The sequence below is a fragment of the Ascidia mentula genome, chromosome 3 (assembly GCF_947561715.1).
Source record: "Ascidia mentula chromosome 3, kaAscMent1.1, whole genome shotgun sequence".
NCBI lineage: Eukaryota > Metazoa > Chordata > Ascidiacea > Phlebobranchia > Ascidiidae > Ascidia > Ascidia mentula.
In genome coordinates this window covers 15,897,062-15,913,360 of record NC_138568.1, presented here as the reverse complement: position 1 = coordinate 15,913,360, position 16,299 = coordinate 15,897,062, and the positions used below count along the sequence as shown (strand labels likewise).

Genomic DNA, 16,299 nt, shown 5'->3' with positions numbered 1-16,299 from the left:
AGCATCACGGATATTGGAAATGTAAGTCTAATTCACGTTGTAAATACTGAAGCGTTGAAAGTGTAACACAAACGATACTACTATTTACCAGCCAAAACCTGCAGTCGACACAAAAGAAAATGTGCTACAGTCGATGGACAGAAAAGATGAAGACAAAATAATATTTAAGGTAACTTTTTATATGGACTTAGTATTCCAACCGTAAATAACAATTTGTTAAACTGTTTGAAGCAACTGAAAACCATTGACATTCACAAGTTAAAAGACATAAAGTCCCGACCTGATTTCACAAATATAAGAGGTAATATTCCACGTTTATCAAATGTGTTATCGACGTTTACATGTGTGGAATATTGCTAGGTATGTTGAAAGGGAAATCATCGAAAAAATTGTGTTAAAGTCAAACACAGTGACCAGTTACACAACAGTACTGAAATTGCAAGTCCTGAAATACCGGGTAAATAATTTATTACTTACGTTTCATAAGATTTGTAAACCTTATTGTAATACGATCAAAAAATCTCCTCGCCGAGCCCAAAGAAACAAAACTATTTATTCAGTTTGGATGAAATCATATATGGACCAATCTCACATGCATGGTAAGCAGGGCAGACAACGATCTGGATCAAAAATAAGGACTAAAAATAGAACATAATGGTAACTTTAGAACACAAAAACAAACATTTTTTTGGAAAAAAACTTTTCTTCTTTTCCATACGTCAAGTAACAGATTGATGACATAATTACGTTTTAAAACCACACTGTTTATGGCATGCACAACGTGCCAACATAATTCATTGGTGAAATATTTTCCTAACACATGATGAATATATACATGTACGATGGTTTGGAAAAAGCTGGCATTTGCCCTAGAGTTATGACCAACTTATGAACGTCACATACACAAAATAATGAACGTCACATACACAATAATTTTCTACAAATAAAATCAAGCGCAGTTTTTGCGGCGATTTTCATTAAAAACAGGAAACCTTGATGTAGAAATTGCGATGTGGCGCCTCCAGATGCGAGATTGAATCGCATTGTTAGCAAATGAATTACATGAATTTATGTGTTTTGGTTGTTTTGTGCAGGCGATGAGAAGCAAACTTTGCCACCGGTCTCTGATGCGGTCGAGGTACCGAACGTAGTCGCTAGCATGGGTACAGAATCTACACCAGCTCTTTGCAAACTTACATTCGCAACCTTCCTGAGCAAGTATTGTCTTCGATGGGCAACAAAACACCGAAAGATGCCGTGGAAAATAATAACAGCACTGGTAGCACAGCCATCAAAACAGATCAAAACCTTTCGTCAGATTTCACAATTTATAGATCGTTGAATGAAAACCAAGCTGCGTGGGAAGCACAAATATTAAAGAAACGAAAACTGGTCAGTGATTAATTTTACCCATTAAATATGCCCCAAATTCATGTACCAAGTTTGTTTTGAAAATTTTAAAGATTTCAAATCGAAACCCACTACAGTTGTGCGAACCGGAGAAACATGAGGTGGTTGAAAGAAATGGAAGTCTTCCATCTTGCTTCACTTACATTCCAGCAGGTGGAGTTGACAATATATATGCTGTATTAGATACGATATAAAAGCCGCCAAGGAATATTAAACTTAAGAATCTAGATGTTGAAAAGATTCTCTTTAAGGCCTATCAATGGCCTTACTAAAATACCTGCGCCCGTTTGCATTAGTGAGGCATCTGAAAGAGTTAACAGTAATCGTCAGATGGAGTATGTTTTATCGGATTTGTTTAGGTCGTGTTTTTTAAACTGGGCGAGATTGAGATTTATTTAAACAGGTTTTTTTTTGCAGAACTCCTGATAAGAAAGAAGGTTACACCCGCAATTGACAAAAAATCAGGACTCTTCACATTCTTTAAGAGCCAATTGGAGAAAATGGAACTTGATAGTTACGTATACTAGGCGTAAAAATAAATATCCTTGATACAATGCTGGAGGAAGGAAGAAAGAGTGACAGAGAAGGGACGAAAAAACAAAAATAAATAATGACGAAGCAAACGAGGCGGATAGGAGTACAGACAAGCAACATAACAACAAGTAAAGACATGGGGTGCCAAACATCTGGCATTATAGAAACTTCCCAGCATTGGTTCCAGGATATTTTACCACTGTCGGGACCAAATCATGAAGAATAAAACCCGGTAAGTGGCGAAGACAACTTGGACGGATTTTGCAAACCACCTCAAAGCACAAGAAAAATGCTTGAATTTATTCAAGATGTAAAAAGATTTCGCAAATATTGCAATCAAAAATACTCAGCGGGAAGGAGGAATTCTATAATTCAAATTTAAACTGTTCAATTCCTATGGCTATAAAATGTTTTTATGTGGCCATAAATACTTTTTTGTAGTATGTTTGAAAGACTTTTTTTCTAAAGCTTTATGCACTGTTTCTTATGTGCAAATTTACCCAATAATTCTATGCACCCACAAGTTTCAATGTCGATTGTGGCAAATATATCTGAAACATAAAATGACAATTGTGACTTGCTCAGGTTATAATTACAGGCTTGCTTAACATTGTGGTTTTGTCTGACTTACGGATTTGTCTTTAAAAGGGAAAAGATACTTGAATGAAGGTTATTTTTCCTTCCATATTTGTGGACCGCTATATTTTTATGTAAGATCGTGGTGTCGTCTACCCTTAAAATAAGTTCTTTTTATTGTGATTCTTATGTAATGACCATGCAATGTCGCTATGGGCACAAATAAGGCGTTGTATGAGGTTAGTGGAGTATTTTAACACACGACACGATTTTTACCACTTATTGCAAATTCGTAAATTTAAATCAAAGAACTTTTAAGTTTTTACCACTTTGGTTCAAGGGGAAACCCCGACCGGCATTTAGCGACATTAGCGGCATCAGCGACATTGTGCATTTTAGAAACACCGGACTTTGGTGCAGAAGGCAATGAGTCAGCAAAATGTTTGCATTATTGTGTGCGTTGAAGAAAGTTAAGTTAAAGATGTTAGAAAAAAATATTTTCTTTGCTTTTTAGTTAGTTTGTTTTTTGCAAAACTATTATTATGCCTTACCTAAAAGGAAGAGTTTGCTTGGTAACTGGAGCTTCCAGAGGCATTGGAAAAGGAATTGCTCTTCAGCTGGCAATAAATGGTGCAACATGTTACATAACTGGAAGAAGTTTGGAGAAACTTAACCTTGTCAAAAAGGAGGTATGGAATTTTTGTTTTGATACTGCATATGAAATGTTTGCTGAATAAACCAAAATATCTAAAAACAATAATAATTTCATGATAATGATAATTATTAGTTCAAAAATGTTTTGATATTCTGATGTTAAGTGTATTTTAGTGTTGTGATTTGAGCTTCAGACAGATGGCCACATTTTATTGTTGTTTATAGTAAGCCATTAGTTTCAGTGTCTTAACAATAAAGTAGGTCTGCTGTGTGTCTCAACACGTAAATTTTATAATTTTAGGAGAATTGTCAAAAAAGTCTTGAAGGTGCTATATATATATTCATGTTCCTGTGTTTGGATTACAATCATTAGGTGTCAAAAAACGTAAACCAGATTGGAAGGTTTGTTTTTTTGCACGAAGGATTTTAGGCAATCGTTAATTGCGCAGATGATCGCAACGGTTTTTCGTATGTTAATGCATTACCTCATTAATATTGTGCAGATTATCGTTAAATTTTTGTAAAAGTTGGATACATCCTCTTGAGCACGACATTTTTTTCCAATCTGGTGTGTAAATATGTTATTGAAAACATATTACAGTCTCACCACTATCCTAATTCAACTAGGTACATTATGATCTTGGACTTAATTCCACTTTATAGACTGAGACGAGAGATGCATGTGGAAGATGTATTCCCATTCAATGTGATCACAGTGATGATGCTCAAGTGAAGCAAGTATTTGAACAGATTGCAAATGAGAATGACGGACAATTGGACTTGCTTGTAAACAATGCCTACTCTGCTGTCAATGTATGTTGCCTTCCAGTGTAACTTTATTACCACATAATTTGCGACTGGGAAAAATGTAAATCACAAGACGAAACATTTATTTCCAAGTTAAAATCTGTCAACTTTCTTATGAAAGACAAATATATTTCACTTTAAAAATTATTGGCAGGACAGGATATATGTGGTGGAAATGTTTACAATTGTAATTTGCAATAGAATTGGAAATCCCCAATTAACAAGAGAAATGAATACATTGGCATTTTCGAATTGTATTTAGTTGATACAAAATGCATATATCAACCAAAAAGAACTGTTGTTGCATGGTTATAACTGCTCTGCAATGTCTATTTATTTTTTAGTGGATAATAGAGAATGCGAAAGAAGCATTTTGGGATCAACCTGAGGATGGATGGGACACAATTAATAATGTTGGCCTGAGGTGAGCACAATATATACACAAATTATAAAAAATTGAAATGATTAAAATCTGCACTATTTATATGAAAAAACTTCACTATTTTCAGCTTCTTTTTGATATATTTAGACTAACAACGATTTGATATATTTATATTGTGTCATGTACGTTGTCAGTGTTTTTATGACTCAGTAAAGATAATAAGTAATCTGCATTCATTTCTTTCAGGAATCATTACAAGTGTGCTGTGCATGCCTCCCGCCTTATGATCAAACGAAGAAAAGGTCTGATTGTTAATATAAGCTCCATTGGCGGTGTAAGATATTTTCAAACACCGGCTTATGGTATTGGTAAAACTGGGGTAAGTTGCACTGTGTCATTGTAATGCATGACATGGCTCATTTTTATTTTTACTTTACAGAAAGACAGAATGGCACGAGATTGTGCAGTGGACTTGGCACCATATAATGTTGCATTTGTGTCTCTATGGCCTGGCCCAGTGAGAACTGAGGCAGTCATTTCACTAAAGGAAACTCTATCATCTAGATCTAAAAATGTTGAGTAGCTTTGATATCAAATTAACTCTACCATTTTATTTATGGTGATTTGAAGATTTTGTTCCACAAAACTACTACGCTTGGTCAGGTGTTTTGCAGTTTTGCTCTACTGTTGAAGAAAATGCTATGAAAAACAACTAATAGTTAACAGTTTTTATTTTTCAGTATATGTATAATGAGACTGTTTACAGCTGTTTGGAAATAATTTGTTTGCTATGGAACTTATACTTTGTGATAACAAATATAACATATTTTCAGTTACAATGGCTGTTTGATAATGGAGAAACACCAGAGTTTTCAGGAAAATGCATTGCAAGTCTTTTAGCAGGTTGGTAATGTAGTGTAACAAAAAAAATATTATTGTATTTATCCAAAGAAGCCATTCCATAAACAGAGAGGCAAACAATGAGTTCATTGTTCCGACAAAGTCGACTTATAAAATTTGGGGGAATAAATCACCAAAAATCAAAAGTTTTAGATTTTGGGGGAATCATAATATGTCCCCCAGAAAAGAAAATATTGGGGGGACTAGACCTCATTGCCCATGGGATTTCTGCCCATGAATGTACATAAAATAAGATCGATAGAAATTGTCAAGGTTTTACCAACTTTACCAAAAAGGTATTAGGTCTGACACTTGTCTTTACTCACGTTTAACTACTACAAATTGCGACCCTTTCATTTAAATATCTTAGATAAGACTTTGACAATGCAAATTTAAATTGACTGATTGGTATTTGCATTCATTTTATTTGCTTGGTGTGTAAATTTTTTAGGCCTCCACAAATTTGCCCCCAGAAAAAATAGTGGTACGGCACTCCCAGCTAATTTTTCATGGTGTGCAGTACACCCTAATATGGTGTGAACACATTCATATTTTAAGTTACGACAACTTTATTTCACAATGGAGATTATATCTGTTTCGTATTTTCAAGAAGACAGTTTTTTACTCCCTGTGTTCTTGAATTTGTGTTTCTACAGACCAAGACATAATGAAAAGAAGTGGAAAAGTTGTTCTTTCAACAGACATTGCAGCTGAATTCAACATTTTGGATGTTGATGGTAAATTATGCTTAAGTGCGCCGCTTGCCTGCTTTTAAAACTTGTGGTGAAAACCAGTTAATTTGGTAAATTGCAATAGATGGCAGTAAAACATTGTCCAAAAACTGTTTTGTTTGTTGTGTTGGCGAAGTTAAACATGTAATTTATTATCAATATGAGCATCCTCTACTAGAAAAGCAATCAATTACTACATAATGCAGTGCAGTGAGGTAATATAATCATAAATAGCTTCAGTAATTACTTTGTAATATGATTTGTGTAAAAAAACTGTGAGCTAAAACTATTCTAAGACCATTAAAAGAAAATAACATGCCAAGATATTTGTGAATGGTTGAAAACTAATGTTTTCAGCCACTCTCAGTAATTTTATGCAAGCTGTTAATACAGGCAAAGTAAAATAAAGAGAAGTGTTAAACTTGTTCCTTCCACATTTCATTCAGGTCGCTTTCCGGCAAGCATGAGAAGTCTGAAATCAATGGCTGTTGGAATTGGGGCGGTGTGGCTTGCAACATACATTCCAGGTTTTATTAGGATTCCATTGCCCGTTTTAACCTTCCTTGCAGCAAACAGTGCAACAAATGAAAGAAAGAATCCAAGCAAATATTCTTAATGTGTGAAAGCTATTGCTAGTTGTTTGTTCTGTCACCAAACTGCATTATTAAATTACGTAAATCAATTTTGTTATTGATTTCAAACCTAATTGGCATAAATTGGTCCTTAAAATATGTTGTGTGCAATTGGTTGCAATTAGACAGTTTGTATTGTTGTATGTTTTGACGGTAATCTTTATTTAAACTTGATTTTTTCGCCATGTTCATGTGTAGTTACAGAAGATTTTCTTGCAATTTGTGATTTCTGTATTATTTTTGACATATTCTTTCTATTTAATGCTAAGCACTGTTTCTCATCTGCAAATTCACTCAATAATTCTATGCACTCCGCAATAAAGCTTCAATGTCGATTAGTGGAAAAATGTATATGAAACATAAAATAAAAACTGTGACTCAAGATATAATCAGAGACTTGTTTGATCTGGACATAGGGAATTTCAGGCCAAAGTTTGTCAATTTGTTGTTCATGTACAAGGTGTTGTCAAAAGAGTGGATTGGAGCAACATTTTGATCCCTGCTTCATTGTTGAACAATTTGTTTTTTCTCTGGTGTGTTTAGTTTGTATGACTGCAGAGTTTATTGTTTTTAAATTGTGATTGACGAATAATGCACTTGAAAGATAATATTTTAAAGCACACTTGCGAATGGAATACACTATATCATACAAATGCATATTACCAAATCAACAGTGTCAAAGTAGAAAAAAACAATAAAGTTTTAAAATATGCATTGACAAAAACGCTGTGAACATGGAATAGTAGTGGTACAGTGGGATGAAAATGGTACACAATGAATTAATTTTTTGTTTGCTGCCATCAAAACCTTTCCTTTCAGTTGGTAATAAGTTGTGTTGTAGATATGGTTCGAGCAGCTGCTGGTTTGGGAGCTTTACAAAAAGAAATTCCACTACTTTTCTTAGTTTAACATCATGTTTTTTCATACTTACTTTTGTGTGATTTGTCCAATGAATGTTCACTTACTTTCTCCTGCAACTACGCAATTACAAGTCAGTAAAAAGGATCAACATTCCCTAAAATACTACATTTATTTATCACCATATAAGCACCTTCTGTTTTCGCTTGGCGTGCAGTTGGTAGCCTATTCCCCATCCTAAAAGAAAAACACCAACAACAATGGAAATTATTTCAATTGCCAACATCAATTCATCTATCCGATACAGTAACCTGAAAAATACAGTTTCCAACATTAAATGATTTGTGGAAAATGTTGACACAAAAACTCACATGTACAACCAAGATGCATCACTTTCTCTTAAAGTTGCTCCTTCTCTTAGCCAAAGCATTGGAAATGCAAACTGTTCTTGTATTTTATTCAAAATTCTGCATAATCAGGTGTTTGGGCTTAGTACTTATAAAGAGCATTAGGATATACAAAAACATACGGCACTCGTGGGTTGGGTTCAAGAAAGAAGTTTAGTTGAAGTCGACTTTGTGTATCAATAACCACACCAGTTGTCTACAAATATTGTCAAAAAGTAACACATGCTTGTTTTAAAATATTTAAAAGGGAAGGAAAAGTTTTTACAAAAACTACGAAATCTGAGACCTTGGTGTAAAATATTGGTTGGTTTTAAATATGTGAGGATGGTCATTTTATGCAAAAAGAATTTTTACGTCACAAAAGTTTATACTTACTGGTTCATAAACAATAAACATCTCATGCTTTTCCACGTCAGGGTGCATGCCAACCACTTTGCTCGAATAATATTCACTCGCAAAAAGGAAGTGTGGGAAAGTTACAAATAGTGGGACACCTAATAAAATAACAATGGATAAGGATAAATTCTGTAAAGTTTTGCCAGATGTGTTGCTAATACTTTTCTTAAATCATGGCATTTGTTTGCACACACATGTATGGTTAAATTTATTATTGCGTTGCAAATTACTTAAAAGATCTACTAAATAGGCTATGCATGACCCATGAAAGGTAAAGATTTAATAAACTCACCAAACAGACAAGTGCTCACTAAGTTGCCTCCATCATACTGACATGTAATGTGATCTGGGTCAACACAGAAGCAACTGTTTTCCTCATTGTTTAAACGGGACATGAAAACATCTGGTGGAACAACATATCTCCAGCCCTTGATATTGTGGACCACCGTATCACGTTCATAGATAGAATACATCGATCTGCATGCAGATTTAATGTCAAACTAATATTTTGTCATTCTGAATTTGCCTGAAGTTGGTTATACTGTAAAGGGGATTGAAGAGATATTGCAAACCAGATCAGACAACCTAAGAATGAAGAATAACTTGTAGTACTGCAAATGACAAACCTGCATATTTCATCAACATAAAAGTACACACGATCCTCTTTGTTCATAAAAGGAGCTGTCATTGTTCCATCTAAGTATCAATAAATGCTTTCAATATATGTGTTTATCATTTTTAATTAGAACTGTGGGTATAAAATAAATTTGTAAAGTAATTTAATACCATATTTTACCGCACCAAAAGTATCAAGTATGGTGTTAATAAGAAATTTGCAACATAGAGGGTCAACTAATGTGTTACCTGTTCCATTAATTTGGTTACAAGTGTCATTGCCCCAGTAAGGAAGAATGCTACAAAAACAAACAAATTAAAAGAACAAAAAATTTGCTAAACAAAGGTGCCTGACCTCATGTTCTGGAACTTGGTTATTTGGTTTGTGAGTCTGTAATCACCTTTTCCAGTGTAAACCTGATAATCTCGCCAACCAATTGACATATTGGTCTGCAAAAATGTATCAAAAACTCAACATAAATTTTGAGTATGAATGACTAATCAAATCAATATAACACATATCTACAATTTTATTTTATTGAGGCTTCCATTAGACCAGTGGTGCCTAACTGGGATTCACAGACCCAAAGTATGTGCAAATGTTTTCATGGGGGCTGTAATTGCAAACACTTTTAGGCAATTTTAAGTTTGTTCCTAAAATTTTCCTTTTGTGTCATGTCACATCCAAATTTTAATTGAAGAAATGCTCACTTAGTTTGTGATAGGAAGTCATGATAAATTTATGTGGGGATCTGCAGATTTGATATTTTTTAAAAATGGTCTGTGCCTATAAAAGTCTGAAGTATACTGATAAATAGTGGCTCATTGCTTGTATATGTTAACATTATTGCCCCAAGAGCCATCACAGAGTAACAAAAATAGCCCAAGCAATACACCATAAGTTACAAAAATAAACCAACAAATCATGGTTCGTCTTACGAGCATAAAAACTCCAAACACGTCAGACTCAGCATCAGGAAACAAAAGATCAAGGAGTATTGACAGGAGAGGATCTTGAAAGCCCCATAAATATTCTCCAACCGTCATTGTAAACAACAGACTGGAATTGGTGTCCCTTACCAATTTATTGTAAGTCGCATAGGCAGCAGTAAGAGCGGGGCCATCAAGAAAATTGTCAAGCAACGGAGGAATTAACTGAAAGAAATACAAACAGACCAATAAATCAATGATATAGTTATTGTTTTCATGCATGTGGTTTCATTCACAAGCCCCTTTGTTTAAACTTTTGTAAACCATTGTATGGGTGACAAATTTAACTTGTATTTACAAAAGCCTGTTAATTGTTAATCGACTGTAACATGTTTTGTAAACATTACCATGTGATTTGTGAAGAAGAATGTGTGAAACACGTTTATAATTTCACAAATCAGAACTTAGCTCATCAAAACAAAACACTACAAACTTGTGTGCAATTATAAAAAATGCAAAAGAATTTTCAATAAATTGTTGAAATGTGGAGATTTGATGATTTATGTTTCATTTTTTCATATAAATTCTAAACACTAGAATTTTCAAAAAGATTTAATCTTTAAACAAAGATTCACAGCAATATAATTTGCATTCATAAACAACAACAGCTACTATTTTACATATTGCTAACATTAGAAATCCATGCAGTTATTAACATCTAGCTAAAACATTTGTAGCAAGAAAATACTCTTACTGTTACAATAATGTTTAGTGCTGTTAAAACATCATCTTCTGTTCCATTTGAAAGTTCTGGCTCAAAGAAAAATGTGGCAGTTTGTTGAAACGAAACTTGTTGCCGAGTTGTTTTGTTGTAGTCACGATAATCAATGTTTTCCTTTTTTAAATATTCCCTGAAAGTTTGTTTAACAGAGATATGTGCAAGACCAACAAATTTTATCAGCAAACAAATTAGGCATTTTTTTATATTACATGCAACAAGACTAGCAAAATTTCAAAAAGGAAAAGTTTAGCAAAAATGCTCATTTAGATAATTTGGATTACCTAATTAAATGTAACAAACCTATACACATAAGGTCCAATTTCCTGCAGTATCGGCTTTACATAATTTCCAGAAGTTTGGGAAAGAAATTGTTCTTTGTTTGTGACATTGAATAAATAAAAACTTCGGTACACTGGCGTCTCCACCTCTGCCCAATTGAGTTTGTACATTACAGTTCCAGGCACCACTTGTGTTTGCTGCAATATATTGCAATCTTTAAATAAGTATATATATATACGCAAAAAATAATATATATGGAGTTTTGGAAAGTGATTAATATTATCCCTGCTGTAAGTTGACAATTTATCATTCTGGGTCTGCAAGGTAAACATTGTAATGTGATACATAATATTGACATTACATACATACGCCTCAGGTAGACAAACAACCATACAGCAAGCTGCAATGCATAAAAAATATACTACAGATGCAGAATCGAACAGATGCCAGAACAATAATACATTTGAGGTAAACATGTATAAATGCAAAGGACGTTGTTCCTTTTATTTTACATGATGTTATGCATTACTGTACTTTAAGTACTTACGTTTTTTATAATGGTGTTGTAGAGCATATCAAAAATGCATATGAGGACAATTCCAAGTACCAACAAAAGTGTGCCTATCACTCCACTAGCTATAAGACAGCCCTTGGATTTGCAACAATCCTTGACACTTCCCATTTTACTATTTCTGTCCTAACTTTCTTGAAAATAATGATATAAATTGCTGCAAATATCACAAACTAACAATTTGCTTCCCACCTTCTACTTTATTTTAAAAAGACAAAATCCCTGCTGGGACAAACAGTTTTTCATACAAGCTATAAAGTACATCTGTAATCCAACATCCTTGGTTGGAAGAGTAGAAAAATCATGCAACTACATCTGAGTCAATCATTGCAGGTGTTCCCAGAAGTATCCAGTTGTTTGTTCGTTGGGGGTGACATTAAAACAATAGCCGTCATACACTGAAAAGTTAATCATTTTCCTGATCAAAAGCACAAGCGTGCTTATGATAAGTTTCATATAGGAAAGATCGATAAAAGCATGACTTTTACACCTTGCTGCTTTTTTAAAGAGTTTCTTTTGTACGATATGTTAAGATGCCAAAATTTTTTGTGGTGAAATATATAAAAAAAACACTACATTATCATGAAAATAATCTGTGCTGTTATTTTTAATGTCCTCTCATTTTTTTCTTGAAAATAACAAAGAAAAAAGGTTTACATCTATTAGACTTTATTGGAGAAGTAGCAATGAAATAAGAAAAAACATCTCAAAATCTTAGAAGGTCATTCTCAATCTTCTGTCTTTTCTCAATTTCAAGTTTCCTCTTCTTGGCATGTCGTTCATGCTTCTCTGCCTCCATCATGCTCTGTATTTCCATGTACTCTTTGCTAGTTGGATCTTTAGACTGCAACATAAAATCATATATCACTAATTTTACAATTGCATCTAACATGTTTTGTAGCAACAAATAGATTTCATAAAAAGTATTTTCATGAATCGGTTTAACTTTAAAGACTTTTTAATAGTTTGCCATAACAACATGACAAGCTTCATTTAAAATAATCACATCTGTATGCAATTTTTGGATAAAACACTTTAAAATAGAAAAGATAAAGTTAACATGCTGATCATCATTAAGCAAACCTTTTGAACATTGCTGTGACAATCATCTGTGCTATGAACTGGACTGTTTTTACATAAAAAAAAACCAATAAAAAGCAAAGCAAGTAAATCAAATTTTTCAACAAATTTTGGGATTAGTTTCAAGTTAAATTAGTTTGGTGAAGATTTTTACTCGTCGCCATACACTACAAATTATAATTAAATTAGGCTCCTTGCTATGCTATGTTAAATTGGTCATTTATTTTTTGTGTCCATACCTTGTCATAACATCTCTCCAGCTTCTGTTTCAAAATTTCGATTTCCTCTGTTGGTGTTTTTGTTCCCTTAGCACTTTTCACAATAGTTCGAATTTTTTTTATCCGCTGAACTGTTTCCTTCAAGACTTCTTGTGGTTGGCCGCTAAGAAGAATCTCCGTCACATATCTGAAAAACAAAACTTGTTTCACAAAATTCCTCCGATCACTGCAGCAAGTAAGATGGAATATTTAGCAAGGCAACCAACAAACTTAACCACATGAGCATTTACAGACAAATACAAGGATGAATTAACAGTTACAGGGTTCATACCTGTCAATGTTTTTGTTTCTTTTCGATGCAGCTGACAGAAGAGCAGCAAGAGAAATTTGAGAGGGAGCAAACAGTAAAGTGACATCTGTGTTTAGCCCTTTAATGAGGAAATCTTTTGCCTACAAAATAACTCATTTGTTGTTCTGTTAAAACTGCAATTACATTACTGTAACTGAAATGTTTGTTGCTCTGAAAAAAATATTTTATAATATTTTAAAAATAAAAATGGCTTTGAAATACAAATTTACTGAACAGCAAAGCACAACCATAAACTTAAACTAACTTTCAACTTACATATTCTCTGAGTTGTTCTGGGTTTGGAAATGCTGGTAATCTTGTTTTCAGATCAATGAAAAATCCTTCAAGTGGCCGGAATGGGTTGTGTATTGTGAGGTGGAAATTAAGTAGCTACCAGTTGCAAAACATATATATTGTTATCGAATACAGTCAATAAGATTTATTGAACTGGTTTACCTGGATCAGCAGTAACTCCATTGTTAAAATGGCATCACGGATCAATTCATTTTCCTCGCATATACTTTTGGCAAACTGTTCCATGGAAATGTTGAATTCTTCAGTCTACAAAAGCATTAAACATCTATTTAACTGATGCCAAAGATTTTCGAATATGCTGTGCGCCAATTTACCCGATTTACTATTTATCTATGTGGCTTTTCATGGTGCATATTAAACTGACTGACTAACCATGCACACAGTACACAAAAAATTCAGCAATTTTTCAATTACCACATTATGAATACCCAATGTGACAGATGAGAAATTTTCTGCAATTAGCCAGTTATGTAAAGAAACATTCATATGTTCAAAACAGTATATCACCTTACAAGCTAGCCAAATGCAAACTAAGTACATAAGCTTGGGGTGATAATTCATGACAGAAATTCGCAGGTACAGCCTTCGCATATAAGCACAAGCAGTTCCAATCGCATTAAGCGGCATTGGTGGATTGAATTTCCAACAGAAGCTTTTGAGTTCTTCTTCATAATGTCGAACCAATAAACAATGCTCTTTTACAGTAATAAAGAAATTGTCGTCATCTAAAATAAACATAAGTTGTAACCCTACTGTCTCATTGGAAAGAAATTTTCACAATATTATTTGCAATCCTTACAACAAAATATGCAAAAACCTCCAATTTGGCCATGCAATCTTTTGCACAAATTACATCTTTTGGAATAAGTTTTTTGGAATAGTATAACACTTTTCAGGATAAGGGGGAATTAATGTTATTAAACCTTTTTCCTCAAACTGATTCAGTTCAAAAACACCGTGATTACATTTGGAATAAAAAAATTGCAAAAAAAAAACTGATTTCTAAAATTACCTTACCACATAGAATGTCAGATTTACCTGGAGAAACATTCCTGTTCTTAGAGCAAAACTTCTGCCGATACGCAATATTTGAATTTTGTCGCAATTTTGCTATTTCATCTTCAGTAGAAAACGTCCAAAACTTTCTTTGGGTGCTGTTGTGAAACATGTGTTGCCCTTGGCGGAGTTAATGATACAATTATGCACCGAGAACCGCAAAACAACCCAAACCGAACAACCCAAGAGTTGCAACACCAAACGTGCTTTTTTGTTTACAACTTTTGATTGACAGGTACCATTTCCACTTAAATCCCATGATATGAATGTATTTACAAAATTATTTCTGCATAGAATACTAATCCTAAAATCGAATTTCCGCTGTATTAGTTATTCCATTCGTTAATATTTTTTTTATTCAAATATGAGGAACTGACGACAAACCTGATCTTGTGATTGTTTCAGAACATTCTGACAACTTTCTAACTTACTCTATTTACAGTAAAATAAAGGAAAAAGTTGGCAATACGCTATGTTGCACAGTGTGTCTGTATTTGGCTTGAAGCAGTGATTACAACCTGGAAATCCACTCTCTAAATACCATGTCACATTTCCATTTTTTATATCCAGGTTCGGGGTTAATGGTTGTGTAAAACATAATGGTTTGTGTGAAGTCAAAACCTACACATACTCCTTGCTGGTATAAGAAAGTGAAATAAGCTATGCTTAACACGACTTGGTACACAACCTTGTATTCTGCAAAGACGCGCGAAAAGTTTGCTTCGGCAAAAACGGATTTGCTAGGCTGAAGATGTGCAACCAGTTTATGTGTAATAGTGTTTCCAATTACTCAAACACCCTTTGAGGTCAAAGAGGGGGAATTTCACCAGGTCGTTTTGTTGCTTCACCTGAAAATTTAATAGCTGTCATTGTGTTGGCAATTTTGTTTACAGCATGTGAATGCGTAATTTCTCTCCATTCTTTTTCCTGTGGAGTCGCGACCGAACAATACCGAACGGCATTTTCGTACGTCGAAAGCACCCGGGATTAAGATTGAGTTTCTTTTCATGTGTACCGCCGAGGCAACCGGTGCGGGCGACAACATATACGTGCTGGCAAGGTAGACGCGCCCAGCGACATAACTGTAATAATAGATGAATAATCGCGGCTAAACGTCCAAGTCAGACGTTCACTGACTGACGGGCGACCGATGCCGAATCTCCATACCCCATGCTGAGCGCTCGGCTCCTCTTCAAAGATGCGACCTGACGCCGTCCGGGCACTTGTCAGTCGTCCTGGTGGCGCGGCCCGAAGTCGAAACACCAAACGAGGGACTTAATTTGGCCCGGCCTTACGTCCGCCGGACGTGACGTGCCGACCCGGGTCCTGCTTCACGGAGCAAGGGATTTGGGCTTTGAAGGTTGGCCGGGCCACCCGCCTAGAAAAGGTGCTTAGTCGGAGGCAGGTATTGAGGGAAAGGGCGGGCGTTTAAAAAGGCCAGCGGTGCTACGATATTGCACATCGAATGTCTGTAGCTTGATACGAGAGCAGGTGCGGAGGTGGCATGGTAAATTCATACGGTTTGAGCTCAATTAGCCGCCTTTGCCTGCTGGTCTTCAGTTTTGTAAGCAAATTGTCATCTAATCTTTAAATCTCGGCTGACATTTTATATTCTTTCTTTTTGAAAAAAGCTTACCTTTGTTGAATGAATTTTATGCAGGTAAAATATATTTTATTCTGCCTCTGTAATTATTTCATGAAATTATTTTTGTTTGAAAAGTTATTCAAGGGATATCATCCCTGTATGCGGAATCCACATTAAAATGCTTGAAAGCAAAAATAAGTTTTGCAAATTGTGACCACAATTTTGCAAAGTCA

The 16,299-nt window shown here is 34.5% G+C and overlaps 3 protein-coding genes across 3 annotated transcripts; 1 reads left to right on the top strand and 2 right to left on the bottom strand.

Moving 5' to 3' along the window:
* The first annotated feature begins 3,038 nt into the window (after positions 1–3,038).
* On the top strand, positions 3,039–6,936 carry LOC145894181 (dehydrogenase/reductase SDR family member 1-like). Its single transcript, XM_082982670.1, has 8 exons — positions 3,039–3,209; positions 3,838–3,987; positions 4,326–4,405; positions 4,610–4,742; positions 4,803–4,937; positions 5,197–5,266; positions 5,920–6,000; positions 6,441–6,936. The coding sequence occupies exons 1-8, from the start codon at positions 3,063–3,065 to the stop codon at positions 6,608–6,610; spliced, it is 966 nt and encodes a 321-aa protein (XP_082838796.1). The 5' UTR covers positions 3,039–3,062; the 3' UTR covers positions 6,611–6,936.
* Positions 6,937–7,424: 488 nt separating this feature from the next.
* LOC145895076 (platelet glycoprotein 4-like) lies at positions 7,425–11,559 on the bottom strand. Its single transcript, XM_082983827.1, has 14 exons — positions 11,440–11,559; positions 10,914–11,089; positions 10,587–10,743; positions 9,842–10,057; positions 9,258–9,352; positions 9,152–9,201; positions 8,914–8,983; positions 8,580–8,764; positions 8,267–8,385; positions 8,014–8,087; positions 7,856–7,951; positions 7,678–7,795; positions 7,558–7,603; positions 7,425–7,497 (listed from the first exon to the last, which is right to left on the bottom strand). The coding sequence occupies exons 1-14, from the start codon at positions 11,464–11,466 to the stop codon at positions 7,442–7,444; spliced, it is 1,485 nt and encodes a 494-aa protein (XP_082839953.1). The 5' UTR covers positions 11,467–11,559; the 3' UTR covers positions 7,425–7,441.
* Positions 11,560–11,663: 104 nt separating this feature from the next.
* LOC145894484 (cyclin-H-like) lies at positions 11,664–14,718 on the bottom strand. The gene is made up of 7 exons (XM_082983092.1): positions 14,464–14,718; positions 13,933–14,150; positions 13,567–13,671; positions 13,387–13,500; positions 13,093–13,211; positions 12,783–12,948; positions 11,664–12,307 (listed from the first exon to the last, which is right to left on the bottom strand). Exons 1-7 carry the CDS (start codon positions 14,591–14,593, stop codon positions 12,170–12,172), a joined length of 990 nt encoding a protein of 329 aa, XP_082839218.1. The 5' UTR covers positions 14,594–14,718; the 3' UTR covers positions 11,664–12,169.
* Positions 14,719–16,299: the final 1,581 nt, after the last annotated feature.

What these genes read in the sequence shown, in the direction of transcription:
- LOC145895076 (XM_082983827.1), bottom strand. Translation starts at nt 11,466, where the DNA reads ATGCTCTACAACACCATTATAAAAAAC. An exon ending in ACAACACCATTATAAAAAAC is followed by an intron (nt 11,090 to 11,439) that starts GTAAGTACTTAA and finishes AATATATTGCAG; the next exon opens with CAAACACAAGTGGTGCCTGG. An exon ending in TATGTTGATGAAATATGCAG is followed by an intron (nt 8,765 to 8,913) that starts GTTTGTCATTTG and finishes ATCTGCATGCAG; the next exon opens with ATCGATGTATTCTATCTATG.
- LOC145894181 (XM_082982670.1), top strand. Translation starts at nt 3,063, where the DNA reads ATGCCTTACCTAAAAGGAAGAGTTTGCTTGGTAACTGGAGCTTCCAGA. An exon ending in ATGGTATTGGTAAAACTGGG is followed by an intron (nt 4,743 to 4,802) that starts GTAAGTTGCACT and finishes TTTACTTTACAG; the next exon opens with AAAGACAGAATGGCACGAGA. An exon ending in CAACATTTTGGATGTTGATG is followed by an intron (nt 6,001 to 6,440) that starts GTAAATTATGCT and finishes CATTTCATTCAG; the next exon opens with GTCGCTTTCCGGCAAGCATG.
- LOC145894484 (XM_082983092.1), bottom strand. Translation starts at nt 14,593, where the DNA reads ATGTTTCACAACAGCACCCAAAGAAAGTTTTGGACGTTTTCTACTGAA. An exon ending in GAACAGGAATGTTTCTCCAG is followed by an intron (nt 14,151 to 14,463) that starts GTAAATCTGACA and finishes TGTTTATTTTAG; the next exon opens with ATGACGACAATTTCTTTATT. An exon ending in CAGAACAACTCAGAGAATAT is followed by an intron (nt 13,212 to 13,386) that starts GTAAGTTGAAAG and finishes GTTATTTTGTAG; the next exon opens with GCAAAAGATTTCCTCATTAA.